Genomic DNA, 25781 nt, shown 5'->3' with positions numbered 1-25781 from the left:
TATTTTCCTGAGCTTTTCTTTATTCAACAGTTCTCAATATCCTTCTGATTTTACGAGGTATTTATTTCCACCCACACTAATGTATTTGTATTCTCCTTTATAATAATTATTTCTTTGTCTCTTTACTGCTATTACACCTGCTAGAACTTTCAGAATAGTAAAAAACAATAGTTGTAAAACAGATAATATTTTTTCCTGATTTTAAGGAAATTCTTCCAGTTGTGCTTTAATATTAAGTATGATATTAAATGATTTCAGGTAGGTATTCTTTGTCATAAGGCAATAATTTTATATTTCTAGTTATTAAAAAAGCTATAAGAATTGGTACAGAATATTATACAATGTCTTCTTGATCTATAAATGTACTATATTTATAGATACTCTTTTCTCTTTTTTACTAATACGCAGTATTTCAGATACCTCATTTTATTGTGCTTGGCTTTCCTGCATTTCACAGATAGTGTGTTCTTTTCAAATTGAAAGTTTGTGACAACCCAGCATTGAGCAAGTCTACTGATGTCATTTTTCCAATGGCATGTGTTCATTTCAAGTCTCTCTGTTACATTTTGGTATATCTTGCAATATTTCATATGTTTTCATTACTATTACATCTGTTGTGGTGACCTGTGAGCAGTGGACTTTGGTGTTACTATTGTAGTTGTTTAGGGGTGCTATGAATTGTGCCCATGTAAGAAGGCAGACTTAATTGATAAATGTGTGTGTTCTGACTGCTCCACCTTCTCTCTTCCTCTCCTCGGGCCCCCCATCCCTGAAACACGACAGAACTGAAATTAGGGCAGTGAGTAACCCTACAGTGTCTCCAAGTGTTCAAGTGAAAGGAGGAGCTGCATGGCTCTAACTTTAAATCAAAAGCTGGAAGTGAGGAGGATAAGCTAGAAGTGTTGAAAGCCAAGATGAGTGGAAAGTGAGGCCTCTTGCACCAGTTAGCTACATTGTGAATGCGAAAGAAAAGTTCTTGAAGGAAATTAAAATTTTCCAGTGAACACACAAATTATAAGAAAGCAAACCAGCCTTACTGCTGATACAAAGAAAGTTTAATGGTCTGGAGAGAAGGTGAAACCAGCCACCGCACTCCCTTAAACCAAAGCCTGATCCAGAGCAAGGCCCTCGCTCTCTGCAGTTCTCTGAAGGCTGAGAGAGGTGAGGAAGCTGCGGAAGGAAAGTTTGAAGCCAGCAGAGGTTGGCTCATGAGGGTTGAGGAAAGAAGCCGTCTCCATGACATCAAAGTGCAGGTGAGGCAGCGAGTGCTGTTGGAGAAGCCACAGTGAGTTACCCGGGAGATTCAGCTGAGATCACTGACGGAGGCGACTACACCGATTTCAATGCAGACAAGAGCCTTCTATTGGAAGAAGATGCTATCTAGGACTTTCATAGCTAGAGAGAAGTCAATGCCTGGCTTCAAAGCTTCAATAGACAGGCCGACTCTATTGCTAGAGTCTTACACAGCCAGTGTCTTTACGTTGAAACAATTGCTCATTTACCATTCTGAAAATGCGAGGGCCCTTAAGAATGATGCTAAATCTACTCTGACTGTGCTCTGTCAGTGGAAACACAAAGCCTAGATGACAGCACGTGTGTTTACATCATGGTTTGCCAACTGTTGAGACTTATTGCACAGAAAAAAAGATGTCTTTCAAGATATTACTGCTCATTGACAATGCACCTAGTCACCCAAGAACTCTGATGGAGAGATACAAGGAGATTCGTGTTCTTTTCATGCTTGCTGACACAACATCCATTCTGCAGCCTGTATAATAGAAGTTGACAATCAAGGAGTAGTTTCAACTTTCAAGTTCTGTTATTTAAGAAATACATTTTGTAAGGTTATAGCTGTCATAGATGTCATAGATAGTGATTCCACTGATGGATCTGGGTAAAATAAACCTTCTGGAGAGGATTCACTCTTCTACATGCCATTAAGAACATTGGTGATTCATTGGAGGAGGTCAAAATGTCAACCTTACCAAGTTTGGAAGAAGTTGATTTCAACCCTCTTGGATGACTTTGAGGGGTCCAGAATGTCAGTGAAGGGGGGGAAGTACCTGCAGATGTGGTGGAACTAGCAAGAGAACTAGCATTAGAAGTGGCCTGAAGATATGACTCAAGTGCTGCAGTCTCATGGTAAAACTAACAGATGAGGAGTTGCTTCTTATGAATGAGCAAAGAAAATGGTTTCTTGAGATGAAATCTGCTCCTGGCTAAGATGCTGTGAACACTGTTAAAATGACAACAAAGGATGTAAAATATTGCATAAACTTAGTTGATAAAGCGGCAGAAGGGTTTGGGAAGATTAACTCCAATTTTGAAAAAAGTCCTGCTGTGGGTAAAATGCGACCAAACAGCACTACATGCTACAGAGAAATCTTTTGTGAAAGAAGAATCAGAGTGGCAGACTTCATTGTTGTCTTATTTGAAGAAATTGCCATAATCACCCCACCCTGATGAGTCAGCAGCCACCATCATCAAGGCAAGAACCCCACGACCAAAAAGATTATGACTCTCTGAAGGCTTGTTAGCATTTTTTTAGCAATCAAGTATTTTTAAATTAAGATATGTACATTGCTTTTTTAGACACAATGCTATTGCACACGTAATAGTCTGCAGTATATTGTAAACATAACTTTTATGTGACTGGGAAACCAAAAAACTTGTGCGACTCACTTCGTTGTGGTGGTCTGGAACCGAACCTGCAATATCTCTGAGATATGCCTGTATGTAGAAGTGTCTAGAAAGAAAAATATCACACACCCATGTTTAACAAATCTGAACATTGCTTTCTGATATTTTTGTTGTTACTGTTTTAAATAAAACACAACACAGAAAGCTAAAGGTCCTTCTCAGTCTCATTGGAGAGCCAACTATCCATCCCCATTTACTGATTAATCAATCTTCTCCCCGCTTTTGGCAGACAGTCATGTTTTCAGATATGTTTGGGTCTGTTTCTGAAGTCTTTATTCTTTTTGTTTGGTCTGTCTCTCCCTGTTCAATACCCTGCTTGATACCACATTAATCATACTGCTTTTTAATAGCTAATGTAGATCTTGATATTATGTAGGGAAAATCCTTCCACCTCATTCCTTTTTCCTCCCAAATATTCCTTCACTATCATATAAGTTCATCAAGTTCCACTGAAAACCTTTTCAAAATCCTACTGCAATTGCATCATAATTAATTATAATATGATAATATATTAATTATAATATTAATTATATGTAAATTCTGTAGAAATTGATACCTATATATCTTTTAATTTCTTCAGGTCTTTTTTATGTCAGCCGTTTTGCATTTTTTTGTGTAATTTTACCTATAAAGTACTTATATATTATTGTATTTATTCTTAAAGATCTTTATTGCTGGTGTTTTTGAGATTTTTTTGTTTTGTGAATTTTTTGAGATTTTTTTGAATTTTTTTTTTTTTTTTTTTTGCATTCATGAATTGGTTATTTCTGGGGTATGAGAATGTTGGGGGGTGGGGGTTAAGAGACCAGACATTGTAGTCAAACAATGCTTAACTTATTGAAAATCTTCATCTTGTTACTGTTGTTTATTTAGTCCAGACTGTCCCACAAAATTATTTTTATTTTCAGTAAATTTCTGTGTTGATTCTGTTTAACTGTCTTCCTTACCATTTGATTTATCCATGGGCTTTTTGTCTAGAGGCTTATGCTGAGTAAGAAAGCTTTTGTTCCATTCTCTTTTTTGCTCTCCTTTCCTTTCTTTCTATTCTTCACTCCTCGTTTATTCTTGGGTCCTTGCAGAATTTCCTGATACTGTACATTTACATTTTTTGTCCCAGTGTAGAGTTATTTCAAGGCTCTTCTTGGGTGTGTTCTACTGTCAGTGCTTAAATGCTGCATGCAGAGAGCAGTGTGGCTTCTGAGTAGATACAGCATCTGAACAGACCTGACATAGTAATAAATGATGGAGGAGGTTACAGGAGATGAAACATGCGACACCAACAGAAAAAGCAGGACTTGTGCACCACAGCTGACAGTGGAGAAGCACAAACATCTTTTCCTTTCTACTTCCTAGCTGTCTTGCTTTTGCATCTCAGAGATCATAGTACAATATATCCCATGGGGGATATATTTCAAGACCCTCAACAGATAGTACTGAACCCTATATATACCTTGTTTTTTCCTATACATACATACCTATGATAGAGTTTAATTTATAAATTAGGCACACTAAGAGATTAACAGCAACTAATAATAAAATAGAACAATTATAATAATATGCCAGTATCACTATTCCTGCACTTTGGGGGCATTATAAAATATAATAACGGTTACTTGAATGTAAGCACTGCAATATCATGACACTCAATCCCATAACCCAGATGGCTAGCAAGGGACTAAGAGGCAGGTAGCATAGATAGTGTGGATCTGCTGGACAAAAGGATGATTCACATCCCGGACAGGATGGAGTAAGCTGGTGTGAGATTTTATCATGCTACTCGTAACCGCACGCAATTTAAAACTTATGCATTGCTTATTTTTGAAACTTTGCATTTAATATTTTCGGACCACAGTTGACCATGTGTAACTGAAACTGCGGGAAGCGAAACCCATGCAAAGTGAAACCTCAGATGAGAGGGACGACTGTAAACATGGGCCCACAATTATGCTATCCCAGCTATTTGAATGCGGTGTTTTAATGGGAATGTTTTTCATATGCATACTGTCATCCTTTGTTTTCAGTGTAGCAAATCTTTGTCCATTTTTGTGCCTTCTTTAGTATTTTAAATAAAATGTTGATTTTATTAATAATTGGAATTTTTAAAAAATTTTAATCATTTATTTATTTATCTGACATAATATTTGAACATATTTCTGGTGTACAATGTAATGGAACAACATTTTCTTCATCTCAGTCTTTAGCACGGTGTCCTCAGTCTCTAGCATAGTGACTGGTGAATAGTATTCATTAATTTTTCATTGAAGAGAATTAAATCATACTGATTGCTGTGGTGATATTTGATTTTTTTCTTTTCTATGTATAGCTCATAGGATATAGAATTGATCAGAGTAAAATAACAGTATGCATTTTTTTAATTTAAAGTTTGAGATGGGGGTAATAGAGTCCTACCTCCTAAATTTTGGCTAAGAATTACTTAGGTGTTTTTTAAAACGTGTTTTACTCTAGAAGGGGCAATATCAATGCAATTTCAAGTTATTTTTGCTTTTATCATTACTGTTGTCAATTAATGTCGTTATAAACTACTGCTTCCCCATTGGAAGCTGGCTAAGAGATTCAAGATTTCCACAAACTGCCTATTACTCAAACAGAACCCTTAAACCCAGCGTGCATAATCTGCAGCCAACAAGTCTAAACAGTTTAACTCTATTACTTAATTTCAGTAAGTCTCACACAGAGGGTAGAAAGGCTACTATTATTCAGAAGTGTTGCTCATTATCCAAAAGTGTGGCCTGACATCTTTGAATGGGGATGAACTTGTTTGTGAAAGTTGGCTATTTGATAGGTTTTCATTAACTATCCCAAGTATGCATAACCAGTAATGTGTTTGGGGTTTATCTATTTATCATTACCAAGATTTGAAATTCCAGTACCTAGGTATTTTCTTAAGTAACGATCCAAGGTTTAAGTAACTGTGGCAGAAGGTTAAGTTAGGAGAACATCTCAAATTACAAGTGCAAACATGATGTTTTTGGACCATGTTCAGCCCTGAAAGTGAAATGAAAGGCAGGACCAGGAGCAGAGGCATCTGGGTGTGTCTTCATTGCCTGTTGGCAAAAACATTTGGCCCTCAGGTAGTGCGGCACTTTTCTTCCAACATGCAGCATCATTGCATTTTGGAGTAGTTGTATTTATCCCTCTCTTTCTTTATTGTTCTTTATAGCTATGCTTAAAGAATTATTCTTCTGTCTTTTCCTCATAGCATTTTATGGTCATATTTTTTAATATTTCGCGATTTAATCCGTCTGATAATATGTAGTGTATAATGTGAGGTAAGGACATGATTTATTTCCAAGTAGCTTGTTACTTCCTCATCACTGTTTAGTGAATAATCAACTCCTTTTAAATTGATTGGAAGTATCATATTTATCAAATTTTAATTTATTTACATGCTGGACTCCTTTTCTATGTTTTCTATTGTTTTCATTCATTAATTTGCCACGTAGTTTTCATTATTAAAATTATAGATAACATTCTTTTAATTTGGAAATAAACTTTAACTCTTCCTTATAATATTTATTGACTACAGTTGTTCATCACAAATGAATTTAGAATCATTTCATTAAAATATAAAATAAAAGTAAGTATGGAATTTTGCTCACAAAGATAATACATCTATTAATTATTCAGGGAGAAATTTAATTTTTTTTCTCCTACAGATGGACGTATTCTCTATTTTCTTTACCCCCTTTCTAAGATATTTTGAGGTGTTTGTGTTTATATGTCAATCAGTCAAGAAATATTTACTGATTGTTGATTAGGTACTAGTTAATAAGCCAGTACTTATGCAAGGTTCTGGAGCTGTAATTGTAAAAATATATATATGTATAGCTGTATGTATATATATATATAAATAAGTAATAAATCAGTCTCTACAGTTATGGAACTCATACTAAAGTGAGGAAGATAGACATTAAATGGATCGTTGCAAATAATTATATGATTACAAGTGTACACAGGTGCTCGAAGAACATTTTATTTATTTGCTGTATTAATCAATTACGATCAGAAAAGTGACTTGTCCACCTGATGGGCGTGGCACATGTGGGCTTCCTACTGGACAATCCGTTTACAGCAGCCTTCCAGAAGCCGTCTGTGGAAGGCCTTCCCTGAAAGCAAGGTGAAGAAGAGGTGTGAGCTGTTCTGTGTGATGCACTCATTTATATGTCGGCGGTTGACCTACAGGCATTGCCTTGGTTTCCATCCAGCACTCTGGCACAGACTACCAACAGTCTTTTAAATTTGACTCTATCTTACTCTGTGGTGTGCTAGTAAATGTTAGCTGGCAGCAGGGGGAAGAAGACCTAAGTTATAGTGTTTGCCAATTTCTGTGCTGTACGTATTCCCAGTAGAGCTGATTTCAAGCTACCAATGTGAAGTCCAGCCCACTTGCAAAATTTCTGAAAACTTAACAATGGGTCTTCCAAGCCATCTCCAGTATTGAACCCCTTCTTCCCACCCCTTCCAAGATCCTGTCCCCTGAGCTCTGCCCCATTCCCCCTTTTTCAAGATCATGCTCCATCCATCTGCAGTCTTCCCCATTCCTTCGAGCACTTTCCAAGATGGAATGATCGCTGTTCCTTTTACTCTCTTATGATGTGTACGTTATGCCATAAACTGAAAGCTCTGCTTTCCTCAAGAGCTACACTTTGAGTGTGAACACCTTACTTTAGGAGTCAAAACAAAACAATACTGTTTCTCCTTTTTATTCTTGCATAACAGTGCTATTTTACCTTGAAGTAGTGAAGATGCTGCGACTGACCAGGGAGAGGATTAGGAATTCAGACAATCACAAATATCAATATTGTAAAAGCTTAGTCTGCTATTCTGCTTATAGTCCATGGACACCTTTCCTCTGAGGCTCATAAATCTCTGAATGGCATCATTTATCCAGTGTCTAAATTCGTTGGTTAGAACTCGTGCTAAACCTGTAGAGGGAAGTCTGTCTTTTACATAGGAAAGAGAGGGAAGAAAACACAAGGAAGCCTCCCTGAAAAAGCTACTTGATTCTGCCACGGAGGAAAGTGGTAGCTCTAGGTGTGTCGTTATGTCAGAAAACTGCTAGGTCATGTTTTTTGTGCACTGGTTCACTCCACAAGGAATGCCTCCTCTGAGGCCCAGATGCAGCCCTAGGGCTCGGCATAGTGGCGGCTGGAGAAATATCTGGAAGGTACAGTAGAGAATATTCAGAGAAGTATATCAGGATCCCTTGTTCCTACTCCCTTAGTCTCCTTGCTCTTAACTTTATCGTGGAGATTATAAAATTGAAATGCAGATGTGCCACCAGGGCTTGCCTCCATTTTGTGGCCAGTGAAAGGTAAATTGGCTTTACTTTCCTCTGGGATTCTCTTTGGATTTGGGGCCATTTTACTGGTGATGTGAACAATCTTCCCGTGGAAATGCTCTGGCAGTTTTTCTGAAGATGTTCCATCGTGGAACAAGCTAAATCTGAGTCACTGATAGATGAAAACTTGCAGCTTTTATTTCTTATGCCCTTTTAACTTGCGTGGGATAGATCAAATTAAGTCCTCTTGACAGCTAGGCTTTTATTATTAAACAGTAAAGCTATTTATAGTGATGCCACGGCCAAATTTTTTTTTAAAAAGTAAAAGTATCTTTTATTTTTTTTTCCCTGATCCTTCCTGTAGGTAGGTTACTTCTTATGAATATGATTCTAAAGTCATTTGTCCTCTCATGCAAAAAAAAAAAGAGAGACAGAGAGAATTGGATTGAATAGAATAACTCAGATGCCTTACCCCAGGCTACATAATTATTGAGGCTGAGAAGGCAAGAAAGACAGGACTCTCACGGATAATCAGAGAACCTACGTCAATACAGTGCACCCTGCAACTTGTCAAGGCTTTCATGTTCTTGATTCTAAGCTCATTGATGTTAGAATAGAGAGAAAGTTTGAGGTTGTTGAGTTCCATTCTTGGATCATGTACAGAAATGGTGCACTGTCCCAAATAGGTCAGTTTAAACATTCTCCAACTTTTTAACTTTTGGGATGACCTTTTTCTTCTTCAAATTACCTTAATCACGTTGGCCCTGGATGGATCTTTTGCACATATTGTTCTGATATAGGTGTTAATAGATGAGGGCAGATGGGAAACAAATGAGTTAGATATGCATATTCCTCCCATCAGAACTCATGGTCCTGCCAGATCTTCCTTGGTCTTGGGGTACCAGCCAAGGTAGGCTCTCCGTCCTGACTCTAGGCTTCTCCCTGTACCCCAGAGCTCCCAACCCTCTTCCTTTTCTGCACAGAGCATATAAGAACTTCTGGGCTCTTTACAACTCATGGAGGTTTCTGACCATGTCCCACTGAGGGGACACCAGGTGGACAAGAACCTTACTTGATTTTTCTCTGGTTCCTGCTTCACAACATCAGGATCTACTGGGGACAGAAGGAGTGTGGATCTGGACTTTTTTGCTTTAACGTAAAATAGAAAAGCACTTTAATATATATATTTTTAAAGTATCTTTGTTATATATATAATGCACTTTGGGTTTTTAAAAAAATTATCTCATTTACTATCCTATTGTTTTATCTGTGTTCATGCTTTCTTTTTTAACATTATTTGCATTTTAATTTTTTTCTAATACAATAGTGGGTAAAAGTTTGAGGAACCAAATATTTACATACTTTTCAAGTGTTTCCCCATAAACAACTTAATAATTGCAGAGGAAAAAAAATAGTAACTTTTCAGTGGAGAAACCTGGACATACCTTAATCAAGTAGTCAGAATCAATATCACCCTTAATAAGACAAACTAACTTCATGTGCCTCAAGATGTGTGCACTGAGAGGGATATGGTATTCCTGTCAAAAATACTTAACTGGAATTTATTTGTGAGGAAGTATCAAGCAGATTCAAACTGAGGAACATTTTACAAAATAACTGGCCTCTATTCTCCAAAAACAAAAGTATTGCAAGATAAAGGATGGCTTATGAACTATTCCAGGAGATTAAAAGAGACCAAAGAGATATGCCAATTACATGTATATAATCTTGAGTTGGATCCTGGAATGGGAAAAAAAAGTTATAAAGGACATTAATAAGACAGTTGGCAAAAGTTGAATGTAGACTAGATGAGATAATAATACTGTATCAATGTTAACTTTCCCAAGTTTGATAGTTGTTACTGTGGTTATTTAAGAGAATGCTCTTTTTCTCTTAGGAAATACACAGCAAACAATTTAGGGATAAAAGAACATGATGTTTATAGCTTACAATGAAATGGTCCAGAGAGAAAAAATGTATGTCTGTAGAGAGAGTGATAATTTCCCACAGTGGAAAGATGTTAACATATACAGGAAGCATATATAAGGGTTAGGTATACAAATTCTTGTACCTTTTCTGTGAGTTCTAAATTATTTCAGAAATAAAAAGTTTGAAGGAAGGAAGGAGGGAAGGAAGGAGGGAAGGAAGGAAGGAAGGAAAGAAGAAAGGAAGGAAGGAAGGAAGGAAGGAAGGAAGGAAGGAAGGAAGGAAGGAAGGAAGGAAGGAAGGAAGGAAGGAAGGGAGAAAACAGGTTCCCGAGCACAGATCTGCTCCACTGAAATGACCATTTCTGATGTTCTGATGTCATTGATGACCAATTAATTGCTAAATCATTAGACATTCTTTAATGGTTATCTTATTTGACCTTTAAAAATATTTGGTAATGTTTCTCATTCTTTTCTTTTGTGACTCGCTCTTTCTGTAACTTTCCCGAAAACAGATTTTCCTTTACCCTGTCATAATCAGTCTCTTCGGCAGCCATCCTTGCTTTACCCTTTAAATGTTGGTGTTCCTAGGGGTTTTGTCCTAGGCTGTCTTCTCTTCTGAGTCTGCCCATTCTGCCTGGGTATTTCATCTACCCCATAATCTGTACCTCCAGCTCAGGGCTCTCCTGGGTTTCAGATTTATGCATGCCATATGCGTTGGATTTGTCCTTTGGTTATTCCACTGGCATTTCAAAATCAACCTGTTCCAAATCTTCATCTTCCTTACCTGACTTGATCATACCCTTGATCTCCCCAAACCTGGTCATTTTTCAGCGTGTCTATCTCAGAGAAATGTTGCCAAGGTCACCCGTTACCTATGCCAGAACCTGGGCTTGACGTGTCTTTCTTCTTGCCCCTTTGTAAACCAGAATAAATATCCTCCTCTTCATAACAGAATAAACTTTCAACATGTCAAATTGGCTCCTGCTATGCCCCTTAAAAGTCTTGCAGTAGCCCATTCAGCAAACATGATAGAGCCCAAACTCTAGCACGGATATGATTCCTCATAATGTAGCCTCAGTTTACCTTTCCTTTTTTATTTGCTACCATTCTCATTCATCCAGCTGAAATTCTTTCAGTTTCTCAAAAAAGCTAGATTCTTCTTTCTTCCTCCAAGACTTTCCATGTGTGGTTCCTCAACCTTGTTATGAACCCTACTTCTTTCTTCTACCTGGGTAACTTATACTCAGTTTCAGATTACAGCTTTGGGGTCACTTTCTGTGTGCACTTGTCTTATTCCCCTAAATCAGTGTGCTCCAAGAGCATCCTGTACTTTCTGTAGCACACACTTTACCACACATGTATGTGTATCAGTCTCCACCTTTGTTCCTCACTGGATTATAAGCTCTGAGAGATCAGGTCTGCTATTTCACACTTTCATCTCTACTGCCTAGCATAGTGCCTGGTAAACAGTAGATGCTCCATAAAAATTTTCGAATGCATGAATGAGTAATTATAAACCACTAGAAGACAGATATTAGAGAACTCTGTCCTTATTATAGCATGTCCATTTACCTACTGAATCATAGCAACTTTGTTATAAGGATACCTAGAAGACCATTGTTCTGAAATGTTACACGCTGCAAGTGATTATGGCCTCTGCCTTTCTCTTACAGACATTTAGTCTTGGCTGCAGTTACCTTACTTAGCACGAGTTCACTTTCTGCAGCTTGCACCATTTCTTTTGTTCTTTGCCTTGAAGCATCAGAGTAGGTTTTATGTGTTTTAATCATTCAAGTAGTTGAAATCGACTAGTCTGCCTTATTCTAATTTTAGTATTTTTTTCTTCAGCATAAATACCCCCAATCCTTCCAACTGTTCCATCCAAAGTTGCCTTCCTCTCTGCATACTATTTCACCAATGTCCCTTATAAAGAATGGCACCCACGATTGGGCAGAACATTTCAGAGCATAGCGGAGAACATTGTGTGATTGTGACCCCATGAAGCTGGCTATTAATAGTTTGCATAATGAATTGGGCTAAGTACATTGATGCTCCAATCTTTACTTCTACCGATACTATTACTAATGATAATTATAATTATTATGGTGTCTAACATATATTGAGGACATACAGTATAACAGATTTTCCTTAGCACCATTCTGTAATACTTTACTTAGTTCTTGCAACTTGATGGAGTACGTAATAACAATATGCCTTTTTAACAGATGAATGTGCTCATGGTGACCTTTGCTCAAGGTCACATAACTAATGAGTGATAGATCCAGGAATGGCTATAATATATTGCTAAACTCTTACTAGGTTTTCATCCAACATCAGTTAATTTTAGACTTTAAAGTTAAATGTTTTTAAAAACCATGATGCTTGCATATCTTACTATAAATCTATGGGCTTTTTAATTATATAACCAATATTTAGCATCTTAAAAGATATTGGTAAGTTCCCAGATTTAGTTCCCTGTCTGATATGAACATGCATTTTCCTCACATCACCAGAAAGTAGCATGGAGGTGACAGAAACATTCAAGTAACCTTAAAGAACATTCCGTAGTGTGCTTTAAGGCAGGGAGTGGACTTTGAGGGACACACAACAGGAATGAATTTGGGAGATGACATGAAACACATAGATTCAGTGTGGCAATCAAATCTTTTTTGAGTTGAGGAGCCTGCATCCCCCATAGAAGCAAAACAAAGGATTTCCAAAGGAAAAATTTTTAAGGGAACTTCATCAAGTCACCCAAATTAGAAGCAGAAGTGGGTCCCTGGGCAGTGAGCCTGTAAATTAGTTAAAGTTCTGTGGAACCGCTGTCTGCAGTAGCTGTCTCCAGTCTTTGCCTCCAGGGTAAAGCTGTGAGCACAAGCTTTTCAGACAGACTGATGTGACAGATATTCCTGGAGCGGGCAGCAGGCCTGAGAAGCATGAAGGTGTGTGTGAACTGGTGGCTGCCATGAAGAACTGCTCTTGGAAGTCATGTGAAGTGCACACCTGCGTGAAAGTCCTATCAGATGCCAGTCTTCTCTGCCTGACTGACAGGTACTGCAGCCAGAGCTCCTTGAACCACAATTCTCCAGACACAACCATGTCACCCGCGATTCTCACTGAGGCTGGAAAATACATTTCAGCTGCAAACACTAACCAACCTGGTATTGTATTGTGATTGCAAGTATGAAAATACGGCCAGGAAGTTTTAAGAATTCACCAAAATAAGGAAAGTGTAGGGCTTTTCTCAAGGAATTGAGGGAATACATTATACGACATTGAAAAACAAAGGAATGAATATAATTATCATTTTCATGGCATAAGAACAGGTTTGTGGAAAAAAGTCAAAGTTCTTGAAAATTAAGTACATGAAAACAACAACAGCAACAAAACCCTCAGAAGATGAGTTGACCAGCAATGAACACCAAACTAATTGTTTGAGTAGGAGGGAGAGAAAGATAGAAATACTATGGGGAGAAAAATGTATGGGATAAAATGACCCATATTAGCCCACTCTTCACCCCACGTATATTTGCCTTTTTGTATTTAACAAATAAAATATCTGTGTTCTTTTCAGTGAAACAAATACATAAATTTGCCATAATAAACCCACAAAGAAAATCTCAATAGAATCCAAAAAGTAAAAATCATGCAGACCATGATTTCTAACAAAAATAGTCATAAATCTAGAAAGGAACAGAAAAAAGAAGTCCCAAAATAACTGTGTATATTTTTGAGTAAGAGAAAATTAAAGGTAAAGTTCCAGATTAATTTAATGTAAAACACAGTGAGAGGATTTTAGATAAAAAGAGGCGCTCTATGTACTTCTAGAAGGCATGCATTCTCTACCCCGGACAAGTGTGTAGACAGCGCTGCTGTTATTACAAAAATAAATGAAGTTGAACTGCTCGAGTCATAACAAGTAGATATTCTTGCAGAAAACTGGAAAGCCTTCAAAATCTTTGGAAATTTTTTAAAGTTCAATAATTTAAAGTTTTAGTTAGTGCTTTCTTTGGTGTATATTTGAATAAAAAGATTTAAAAGTTGCTACAGTACTAAACTTCAATCGTCACATAATTTAAGCATATTTGAATACTCTTAAATTAAGGCAATACACTCTTTTCAGTGTATTCTAAATGACCATGAAAGCTTTATAGTAAACAGGATTACCAGAAATAGAGAGAAGTAAATTTCATAAAAATATTGGCTTTATTGCAGGTGTTACCGCCTCAGTTTTCATCATCTTATCAAAGTTTAATTGGAGCATTAGGTATACTTTGTATACTACTGAATGTTTGTGTATAAGAGTATTTTATGTTAAAGTATATTAAAAGGTTTATGTTATAAAGGCATTCTTAACTAGTGGAAATCAATGGTTGGTATCTTGTAATATCTGAGAAATTCTGAATCATTCATGAGGTCAAATTTTTGAACTATTACTCATTTATAAACAACATTTTTTTTTTTTAGGGTTTGGCAACATCTCACCACGCACAGAAGGTGGAAAGATATTCTGTATCATTTATGCCTTACTGGGAATTCCCCTCTTTGGTTTTCTGTTGGCTGGAGTTGGAGATCAACTAGGGACTATATTTGGAAAAGGCATTGCCAAAGTAGAAGATACATTTATTGTGAGTATGGTAGACTTTTAACTGCATATATTTATTGTTTAATTTTTAAAATATTATACCTTTTCTATCACCTCAGATACAGTTGGACATTTAGTTGTTGGGGTTTCCGTAACAATTTATATGCATCTCGATTGGCATGCAAATTACTGTAATTTAATTATTTTTATACTTATATGAATGAATAAATTAATGCATGAGAAAACCTAAAATATATGTAAAGAAAAAAAGTAGAAATTCAGCAGTCCTAGGCTCAGAATTCCAGATGTGCCATTTAAGAGCTATATTCTCTTTAGTTATTTTTCTCTCAAACCTCCATTTTCTTATTTGTATAATGTGAATAATGATACTGTGGATATTACTCTGAGGGTTGGCAGTGATATAAGTTAAATCTTAACATAGGTAGTAAATGACTGACAATATTTTGTTATTTAAAAAATTGCTTTGGTACTCTTATTTATTGCTGGTGGCACTGAAAACTTATATAGTACCTTTGGGAAGGATGTTATAATAAATAGCAAACACAATAAAGGTGATCATATAAATTAATTCAGTAAAGTCTTTGATAGAAATGTATCTCAGGAATGTAATTTAGTAAACCAAAGATAGTATGCAAGAAGATGTTCACGGTGTATTATATTAAATACAAAAAAATAAATAAAATGAAAATGTTTTCATTATAATTTTAAGTGAAAAATAATAGTCCTATTATTATAACGTTGTCTTCTTGAAGAAAATTATGGAAAAATATGGTTGTGCTAGAGAGTGGGATTATAAATGATGTGTTACCACTAGCACCACTATTTCAAATAAATTCATTTAGTTTTCAGTAATATTTTATCTTTTCACAAAAAGTTCAATGAGATATTTACACTCAACTCAGTTGATGAAAAAAACTATTGAGTATTATTTTCTCAATTTAAGTTACAGTTCCAGTTTTAGCATCAGTCATGTTACAGATTTAAGACCAAAGTTAGCTCTCAAGCATTTTTACTATTAGATTGAAATAAGACATGTTTATTTCAAAATAAAAATTTTACCCTATTTTTGGTATTATACTTTTCTTATGTTGATATTAAAATATCCTGTATTTATACTGACCAAGAAGACAGATTAGTGGCATGAACTTGGTAATGCTGAATTGTTCACTTATTCATTCACCAAATTTTCAAGTGCTTACTGGATGCAGGGTTATGTTTTTCATGTTGCATGTACATCAATGCATAAGAATAGGTCCACGCTCTCATGGTGATGACATTCCATTGGTGATGATTCAGTATTTGGTGCCTAGCACTATTCTAAAAACTTAACAAGCGTGAACCCACTTAACTTTTACATATGAGACGAGGATGGTGGACTAGAGGTATCCTGTGTTCTCCTAATAGATCTTTATTTCTAAAAAAACTCTTAAGCTCTAATATTCAGTGATTTTCATATGGTATAGGATGTGCCCTATAGTTTTTACAGTAGGTAGATAGGACAGATATATTCAGAGATTAAAAATATATGGTAACTAACCTCAAACAGAGAACTGGAGATAAACTGCTGTATATACAAACTTCATTTAATGCATTATGCTATGGAGATTTCTTTTTGGAGAAGGAGGTAAAAAAAAAATGGTTATTCTGATCACAGCTGTGGCTTAGGGGTGTAGAAAACTTATCCTTACAGTTATGTAGCTTTATTGGTTGTAAAGTTTAAGGTCATAGAACAAAAAAACAGTTCACCTGGTACATGTGGAAATCAAACTGTGGACTATAAAGTCTTTTAGTATTATACTTTAATCAGTTGAATTAAAGATAGGAAAACGTGATGGGAATGATAGGAAAAAGCATTCATAATTATGAAACATGAACTAATTTCATAATTAATGTTTACCAATTATCAATTTTAAATATTTAATTGTTGTTTCAGTTTTCTGTATTTTCATATATTTCTAGATTATGTTTGCTTGTATACTTATAGAACAGAAATATTTCTAAAGTTCAGGTAAACAGATGATGTAAACCTGAAATATTATTCTCAGAGCAAGTGTAATTTACTTTTGAAAGCATTTTACCTGTTGTAAAGCTATATAAAGGTAAAGTAGCATCATTATGAGCCTTGATTGGTTTGCATCATTTATGTTATACCCAACTTTCTTAAGACAATTGAAAACTAAGTTTAAAAGGGACTAAAATAACATGCTCACTTTCTAATTTGCCAAAGGGAGTGTATAGATTAGGTTTAGCTTTGTGGACATGCCAATAATCTCGCTCTTTCTCTCTCTCTCTCTCTCTATACATATATATATATTTTTTTTCTCTCTCTCTCTCTCTCTCGTCTTTAGAAGTGGAATGTCAGTCAGACCAAGATCCGCATCATCTCAACAATCATATTTACACTGTTCGGCTGTGTGCTCTTCGTTGCTCTGCCTGCAATCATATTTAAGCACATAGAAGGCTGGAGTGCCCTGGATGCCATTTATTTTGTGGTTATCACTCTAACAACCATTGGATTTGGTGACTACGTTGCAGGTAAGGTTTTTGTGGCACCAACGTCACTCTCCTAACCCATGTCCTTTAGTTAGATTTTTCAACGGAATTTGTACCAAAACATCCTAGCTGTAGTACTAGTTTCCTATGGCTGCCATGACAAAGACCACGAACTGGGTGGCTTTAAATAAAAGCAATTCATTTTCTCACAGAAGCTGAAAATCAAGGTGTCAGCAGGGCCATGATCCCTCTGAGACTCTGGTCAGAATCCTCTTTGCCTCTTCCTAGTTTCAGGTGGAGGCTACTAGTCCTTGGTCATCGCTGGCTCGTAGACGTAGCCCTTCCATCTCTGTCTACATGGTCACATGGCATTCTCCATGTGTCACCTCTGTGTCTGAGTCCAAATTCCCTCCTTCCTATGAGGACACCAGTCATATTGGATTAAGGGCCCAACCTACTCCAGTGTGAGCTTATCTTAACTAATTACATCTCAATGGACCTTGTTTCCAAATAAGGTCCTCTTCTGAGATGCTGGGGGGTAGGTCTTCCACGTGCTTTTTTGGAGGACATAATTCAACCCAGACAGTGGCAAAGAAAAGAAGTAACTCTGTGACACTGGAGGTAAACAGAAGAAGGGTGGAGTTGAACATTTATTTTTCATTCTGTGTAAAAAATGTAAATTGCTGTTTGTTAAAATCTTTACATTTCTGCCCTAATTTCAGAAACCCAATATCTGCCTCTTATTTATTTTATTTTATTTTTTAATGTACAAGAATTCAAATTTAGCTTATCTTTGCTCTTTCTACTTAGGCCCTTTCCTTCCTTAGTTTTAAAAACATCTGCAAACTTCAGATGATGTTCTTGGCTACTTAAAAACTTGTCTCTAAGATATCTACTCATTTATTTTTCAGTTCTTAGTATAGCTTTTTGTGTGTGGGGGGGGGGGTTGGCCAGTAACAGGGATCAAATCCCGGACCTTGGTGTTATCAACACCACACTCTAACCAAGGGATGGTATTTTCAACCTTACCTAAACTAGCTCATGTAGACCTAATGTGTCTACATTTTTCTAGTCACGTTTATTGATTTTTTCCTCTTCCATACATGTTATTTCAACTTCCATTTGCTGTATAGTTTATCTGTTAGGTTTTACATTCCTATCAGTTCAACTCTCTCTTTCGCAATATTATAATAGTTGTAACTCTAATTTTAAATAAAATACAATAATGGTGGGAAAAGTAAGTGTGTTAAAGCTCTGTCATGATCATTTTGGCCAGCTTCCCCAAATCTAACCCATTCATTAAAAAAAAAAAAAACCCAGTTTGATGTATTAGAAAAACATGATAAACATTATAATAGGGATGTGTTATTTAATATTCCAGAATAAACACATCAGCCTAATGTAGTTCTGAGAAATTTTTATACTTTCTGGCTGCTTACTATTCTTTCTTGACCCAAACTGCTTACTTGAATATTTTCAGAAAAGAAAATACTTTCTGCAGTTCTATAAAATCTCAGAGAGGGACGATAGTTCATCTGTTTCTACTGATTTATTAATTAGAATTTAACTTGGCAAAGCCCTCTTTTGTGGGAAATGTATAATATCCTTGAAGATGAGGATGTTTTCCTGAGCAAAGCCTTGCTTTTGGTCAAAAATAGTGTGTACACATCTTTGTACTGGATGGAGGCCCGGGAAAGGAGAGCTTATTACTCTGCTAGAGATTTATAATTAGCAAAATGTGGAGAGAAGAATTTCAGACTTCTGTAACTCCATATAAGAAGACAAGCTTCTATCCTAAAACACTCATTTTTCTTCCTCTTATTGAAGGTTTGTAATTGGTTTAAGTAGAAGTGAAAAATGTGTTAATATAGGAGAAAGTGAGATGCGGTCATAACAAAAAGTGTACTTGGGGTGCATTAAACTTAGGCTGTTGTCACTTTATAAACATAACTAACAAGGTCTTATAGCAACTGTGGAATATCTAGGCATCATGTGATGAGTCTTATATTTTCAGGCCAACAGCCTCATATCGCATGTGTTGTTTTAAACAACTGACAGACTGTGTCAATCCAGTGTGTGGCACCCATGCTGTGAGACTCTCCAAAGAAACAAAAATTATAAATAAAAAAAATGTGGGTGGAATCCTAAAATAATATTGTATTTGTGACCACTGTATAAACTGCCTTAGGGAAAAAAAAAAAAAAAAAAGAACAGGTATTTTTACTTCATGGTTTTGTAGAAGATCAAAAAAATTTTTTAAACTTACCTTAGGAGAGCAACACTCAGACTGGTTGGATCATGTGGGTCTATTAGTGGATACTTTCAGCTGCTCAAAGAGCTCAGCTGCCCAAGAAGCTCAATGAAAACATCTTGGGCATATCAGTGGGGCCCTGAGATGAGGGTCATGGCACAGTGTCCTAGAAAAATAGGGTGACAAAATGGTATTTATGTGTCATTAAGTATAATCTAATAAACAACTGCATTGTTAGTAGGATTTTATTATATTCACCCCTTTTAAAATCTGCTGTTTTACTTTACAGTGGAAATAAGAAAAAATGGTAGAAATATACCTTGACAGCAATTAGCATAGGGATTAAAGTGACAAATGCAAGGTAAGATAAGTTAGAGAGGAGGCAGACTGACACTAGTTTGGTTGACATCTCCATCTCCTTAGTTTATGTATTGCAGCTATTTTGGTCTCTGTGTAACTGCAGAGCCCTGTTACTAGTGCCATAGACTTTACATGCCAGGTCATCATGCTCATGGAGTGTTTTTGGAATGAGAATGTGGATGAGGGAGCAGATTTGGTAAAGACGAGGCAGGAAATGTGTGCCCTTTACAAGAGTCTTTGGAAAAACAAATTGTGAGCTTTTGTTTTTGTTTTTGTTTTAGAAGAAAAGGATCTTGGAAAAGAATTGTCTTATATGGTTCATTAGAGTATGCAAAATTAGCCATTGCTTCTGGTACATAAGAACTATAAAATTAGCTATTGAGCTAAGGCAGGTTCCCCATTTGGGATATATCAGTTATTTACTTTTTAGAACCTTTCCTCTTGCTATTAGATGTCACTGTAGACAGTGTTCTGACTTAATTTTAGTATTTTTTTTGCCAGGGAAAAGCAAGAGACATTGCTCTAATGTGAACCTTCTCATCTTCCTATTGGTCTGTAAATCTCAAAATAAAACAAAGATGTGCCTCCCGTGGTGCGCACTCCCTATCAGATGTCCTTCCCAAAGCCTGCAAAACCCGCTCTGAACATTGTTATACTGAACCTGAAGACAACTTAAAGAACAGATTCTTCAAACTGTGGTGTTGTTAAAGGAAAAGAAGTAAATTCTGGAACGTGATTTATAAACGTTTAGGATAGAGGTTGTAATCTGCCTGTATTTATTAACGTTGGTGTAATTATTAGGAGCATCTCAGGAATAAGTGGTTTAGACCAGATCTCTGAAATAGTGCTCGTCCCCAGGGAAGGAATGAGCAGGAAAGTCTGTGCGGGTGGACTACCTACCATGGAAGGAAAATATGACAACTCCTGTTTCCATGTATTTTTAAATCTCATGTCTTATTTTTTTATATGTCATAATGTTCATGATACAATACATTGCAGCATAATACATTTCTAATTCATAAATAAGTATATATTTAGATTTGTATGTGGAATACTTTTTCACTGTTGGTGATACTGAATCAAAAGTATTTAGAGACCACTGCTACAAACAGGCAATGGTCAGGTGTCTCTGTATAAGTGACTGAATATAGGAACTGAGCATTTAGTACTTTTTCTGCAGGAAACGATCTCCCAGCAAATTTTAATTTTATATTTATATTTTATGTAAGAGATGTTTTAGTGGCTGGTAGGTTGCTTCAGTGATTGATAACTGATCCTTCCCGATGGGCCTTTTTGTCCTTTCACTAGTCCTTAATGTTCTGGGGCAAAAAGGACCTGGGAGGCCACCTGGTTAGTTCGACACTTTTATTTGACATGTGAATAAGCAGACCCCCTATTGCTAAGAGTAGTGAGTGTACAGTAATTCTCTCTAAAATGTGAAAAGAGAGAAAGGAAATTATTTAACAAAGTGTCATTTACTTGATTTTAACATCACCTATAATAATTTATAGTCAAATTTCTAGAGATAAGTTAAAGTTAATGGCAAAATTGTATTTGAGAATTAATTTTGATTTCCTGTCTTCTGTTTCTTAACTTTTGTCATTTTATTTTTCATTTGACCAGAAGTCTTGGGTGATAAGTTGTTAATTCATCTTTGTTTGCCTCATAGATTGAGAGGTAAATCAGCCTTTTTTCATTAAAATCTAAGAAGCGATATTAGTTGTACGGAAACGTGTGAAAAGCTTTTTATTTATTTATTCAGGCTTGCTTTTACAACTTGTTTCTAGGTCTGTGCTAAATAAAAAAGCCCACAAAAACATTAGTTGGTGATTCTTCAAAATTGGGGTAAAGCCAAATAATTACCTAATTTAATACAATTTAATTCTTTTTGAAAGCTGGGGGCTCCTGTAATAGATACTGTTAGAGTTAAAAGGGGTCCTCCAAACCAGGAAGTGCATTTTCACAGCTTGTTTAGAAGGTGTACAATGAAATCCGTAAAAACACTTCTTTTCAGAAATCAGCTTAGTTCATGAGAGGTAATATGAATGAGTGAAAGCCAGATGGAAATTTATAGTTTCACAAAGCAGCGTCCTCATATTGCCTAGTTTTCTAATAAAAACCAAAAATTTTAGCCCAAAATTCATTTGCTCTAAGAAATCTTCATGGTTGATTTTATGAAAACACGTATTCCATCTGAGCATGAATTTATTTAGTCATCTAAATATATGTTCTTTGAATTTTGATCAGTGAAATTTAGTATATTTTGTTCAATAATAATTATTTTATTGCACATGTAGTTATTACATGCTTACTTGGTTAATCAGGCTTCATGCTCTCAGAACCTTGTGTTCCCTCTATAGGAAATACGTGTACAATTTGGAACTTTCCCAGATAAATTCTCTTCTTCTGGTACACTTACCTTTACTGCATTTTTATAACGTTCTACAGTTCTGTCATCATTTATCATCACGCTTTTGGCTTTAACAAAATGTATTTGTATGTCTCATATGAAGAATTATGTTTTCTTGGAATTATGTCTTAAAAGTCATCATTGGAAATGTAGTTTTTCGTAACCAAACGATTGCTTTTCTGTATAACCAAAAACATGACCCATTCAGTGGTGTGCTCTGAGCCGGCTTAACTGAAGAGACTTTTATCATGAAAGCGTATTATTCTTTGTTTAAAAACCATGGCAAGTTTTTTGTTTAAAACAGTTTGTTCTGGTAGAGACCCTCTAGAAAAACGTACCTGATGTTGCCTAAAACTTTTGTAACTGTGTCAGAGGCCAGTTACTACAATTGCTGTTATTAAGCCTTATCCCTGAGTAAAAGTTTGCCAGAAATTCAAGATAAGGACTGAGCTCTGTTGAAGAACAGTCACTGCCACCACCAACACCACAACAATGGTTATGAAAAATTGCTTTGATTGGAGAGCGGGGATTTGTGTCACTGCCAGGGAGTTGTATTACGTCCATCAGTCATTCATTCATTCATTTAGATGATTGGTGAACACATACTGTGTATTAGATACTGTGCTTTGCACTTAGTGATAATAACTGCTCTAGTTCCTGTTCCATTGGGACAGGATATATGAAATCCAGGAGCAACAATTAAATTATATGGGGAAGCTTCTCCCCTCCCGGTAGTTGTTCTGTTTCATAATACAGAAAAATTCCACAAAGGGTCTGGTTACCCTTGATTCAGCCAGTGACTCTCAGACAATTAACAGGAGAACTCATAGCCATCTGTGTGATTAATTAAATGAGATTTGATTCAAATGGTTCAGAAATCTTAGGAATTGTGTACAAACCAAGAAGTTCTGTAACTTCTAGGGTTCATATGGATATATAGACACATTGTACAAACGTGGGGAAAGATGAGGAGGAAAGCATTCAGTGATTGAGAATTCTGGCTTTGTGAGTCAGGCAGTAAATTTGTACAAAGTGTAGTGAAAAACTCCAAATTGCTCTATATTGAGATTTAAAGGTGACTTCTAGGGATAACAGTTGTGTGCATCCTATACACCGTTCCATCTCTGTAAAAGATGAGTGATGAGACAGTGTGGCGATCTTTCTTTATGGTCATGAGACTGCTCTTCTAACTGTGAAAGTTTTCCTAATGTTAGACCAAGTACCTAGAAGGAAATGAAAAACTTGTTGAATGCTGAAATTTAAAATCCCAAAACATAGGTTCAAATGCTACAGAGGTTTAGTTACCTTTTTTAGCATTATGCTTTTCTGACTCAGTGGCACAGGAGAAGTTTGTTTTAGTAGGTGAGCTATTGTTTAATACTGAAGTCATATTTCCATTTGTAAAAAGCAGAATTTACAACATCACTGAAAGAGCCTCTCAATTTTGAAGCAATCAGAAATGCCTTATTTAGTTAAATTACTATAACAAAAGAAAACTATGCTAAGACAAAAAATAAGGTCCCCCCTTCATATTAATTAATAAGAATAAAGTCAAACCAAAAAAAAAATTGAAATCAATATTTGATGTCTAAACTAAAATACTTATAGACCAGTGTAAAGAAATGACCCCCATTTTCTTTAGAATGAATTCATAGGTCTATGTCTGTATTCTATATATGTGCTATTTTAGAAAACCAGAGGAGGTGCATGGAATTGGTAAACTTAGTCTAGAATAGCTAGATTATGCTTTAAAACCAGAATAAATCTTTTTTCTTTTCTTGATAAATATTTTGTGATTCAGGAAAAAAATTCACAGAATAAGAAAATTAAATTTAAGGTGGGGGCGGGTGTTGTCTGCTCAGGTTCTTCAGACAGGAGAGGTCCAACTGTGGGACACTGTTGGAATGAGGACAGAGCAAGGTAAGGAGGCTTCTGGTAAAACAGCGCTGTTGTCAGACCCATGTGGTTTCTAGGTGAGAACTTGAGGAAAGAGGCACACTTTATCTGACTTAGTGTTCCAATCTTGGTGAATGCAGTGTGGGAAAAATAGGTTGGTGGATAAATGATAAGAATGGTAGCTGAGATCGTAGGTGACTTGGACAACCAGGTTCAACAAAAAGAACCTGTGTTTTGGAGCCAGGCAGTCCTGGATTTAAATTCTAGCTCCACTCCCCCTTTCCTGTGTGTCCTGACACGTTATTTTCCCTGCTGAGTCTATAATGTCTCTATTTTAAAGTGGGGATGCTTACCCTTAGGATCTCAGGGAGCCAGCTCAAATCAGTCTTTCACTGCTGCATTCTGAACAGACTGCAAGAGTGACAGCAGTTGAGTCACCAGCTTTATGCTGACGAGGGCAGCTGCTATGTGGCTTACATCGATGGCTGATGGCTGAGTGGTCTTTCTAGAAGCCCCGCCCTAATCAGCAGAAATGTGGAGGGTAGGAATGCACCTCCCTCAACACCTGCCACAGGGCTGTAGGATGGAATGGTTTTATTTACGTAGGTAATCGGTAAATCTCAGTTTTCACTCCTCTCTTCCAGATGTCGAATGGTCTATAAATCAGGTGAAATGAGCATATTGACTGGGTTATGTAGGGCTAGCAGATTTTAAAAGTATCTAAGAGGTGTCTTCCATGGCTTTGTGGGCCGCTTGCCCCCCAATCACTCTTTAGGACCAGGTAGGAAAGGGCTTTCTCAATGCTAGGTAGAAGGATTTTTCCCAGCGAATGTTTAGGAAACCTTCTTTGCGGAGAGAGTGGGTTCCTAGCAGTAATGCCAACTTCAAGCTATATTTTTGTATAGGGAAGCCTAAAGCTTTTCTAAGCTGTATTTTTAGTAGTTTAATATGCGAGATTGGACTGGGCTCTGGCTGTCTTCCTTATGCAAGCATCAGGAAGAAGAGATCCGGAGAGAGATGGCACCAGCTGAAACGAGGCTGTCATATATCGAAGAAAACAGTCAGGAAGATTAGACCTATTTTACTTGGAAAAGTTCATAAGACTCCCCAAACCTTTGTACCTCCACCCTTCTTTGCTATTTTTATTGTCATTTGTATGTTCTCCTATAATGATGAGCCAAAAAGCCCTTAAAATGGAAAGGACTTGTGTGCATATTTCCAGTGGCAACAAAGAAAACCATCAGTGGAGTCACTATTACTGCCAGGTCAGTCGGGAACCCAAGAGAGGAGAGAGAGCTGTAGCATCCTGCAGGCCATGTCCCAGGAGTCTGTGGAAAGGGGAGAAAGTGGAGTGGTGGAGGTGGAGGTAGGGAGTGTATAGGAAGTCAGTCCAGGACAGAGAAATTACCCTAGGTTCTTAATAAACAAGAGACATGTGTACAGGTTTTCTGAACATAGATAGACTCAAATTAATGCTTGAATTTTAAAAAATCCTAATTTAAAAATAAAACCTGCAAGATTTTAGCAAGTTATCCTAATATTACAGATATGTCAGTTTGGATAAGATTCTTGCATCAAGTGAATTGATTAATGTGAAAATTAATTCATAAATCTTAGATATCAGAAAGTGAATAGGATTTGTGAGTTAATATTTCTTATACATATATGTTTTTCCTAGTTCATCTGACTGCCAGTATTTCATCTTAAGAGTGGCAATTAAGAAAGGAAAAACACTTTTTTTCCCTGGGCTTAGTGTCCACTAAAACTTGTGGGTAGATCATTTTACCCAAATATAGGCCTTTTAGTGATTAAGCTAATTTACTCTTTTCAAACTG

At 36.4% G+C, this 25781-nt stretch overlaps 1 protein-coding gene across 1 annotated transcript in view; it reads left to right on the top strand.

The window, feature by feature from the left end:
* The window catches only part of KCNK2 (potassium two pore domain channel subfamily K member 2), a 137246-nt gene that overhangs the window by 65918 nt on the left and 45547 nt on the right, over window positions 1-25781 (top strand). The window contains exons 4-5 of the mRNA XM_063114879.1: window positions 14398-14558; window positions 16885-17071. Of these exons, the coding sequence (XP_062970949.1) occupies window positions 14398-14558; window positions 16885-17071 (348 nt within the window). The remainder of the gene's footprint in view (window positions 1-14397; window positions 14559-16884; window positions 17072-25781) is intronic.

This window comes from Cynocephalus volans, chromosome 11 (assembly GCF_027409185.1).
Source record: "Cynocephalus volans isolate mCynVol1 chromosome 11, mCynVol1.pri, whole genome shotgun sequence".
Lineage (NCBI taxonomy): Eukaryota > Metazoa > Chordata > Mammalia > Dermoptera > Cynocephalidae > Cynocephalus > Cynocephalus volans.
Note: the sequence above shows the minus strand (reverse complement) of the source record. Positions and strands in the feature narration are given on the sequence as shown.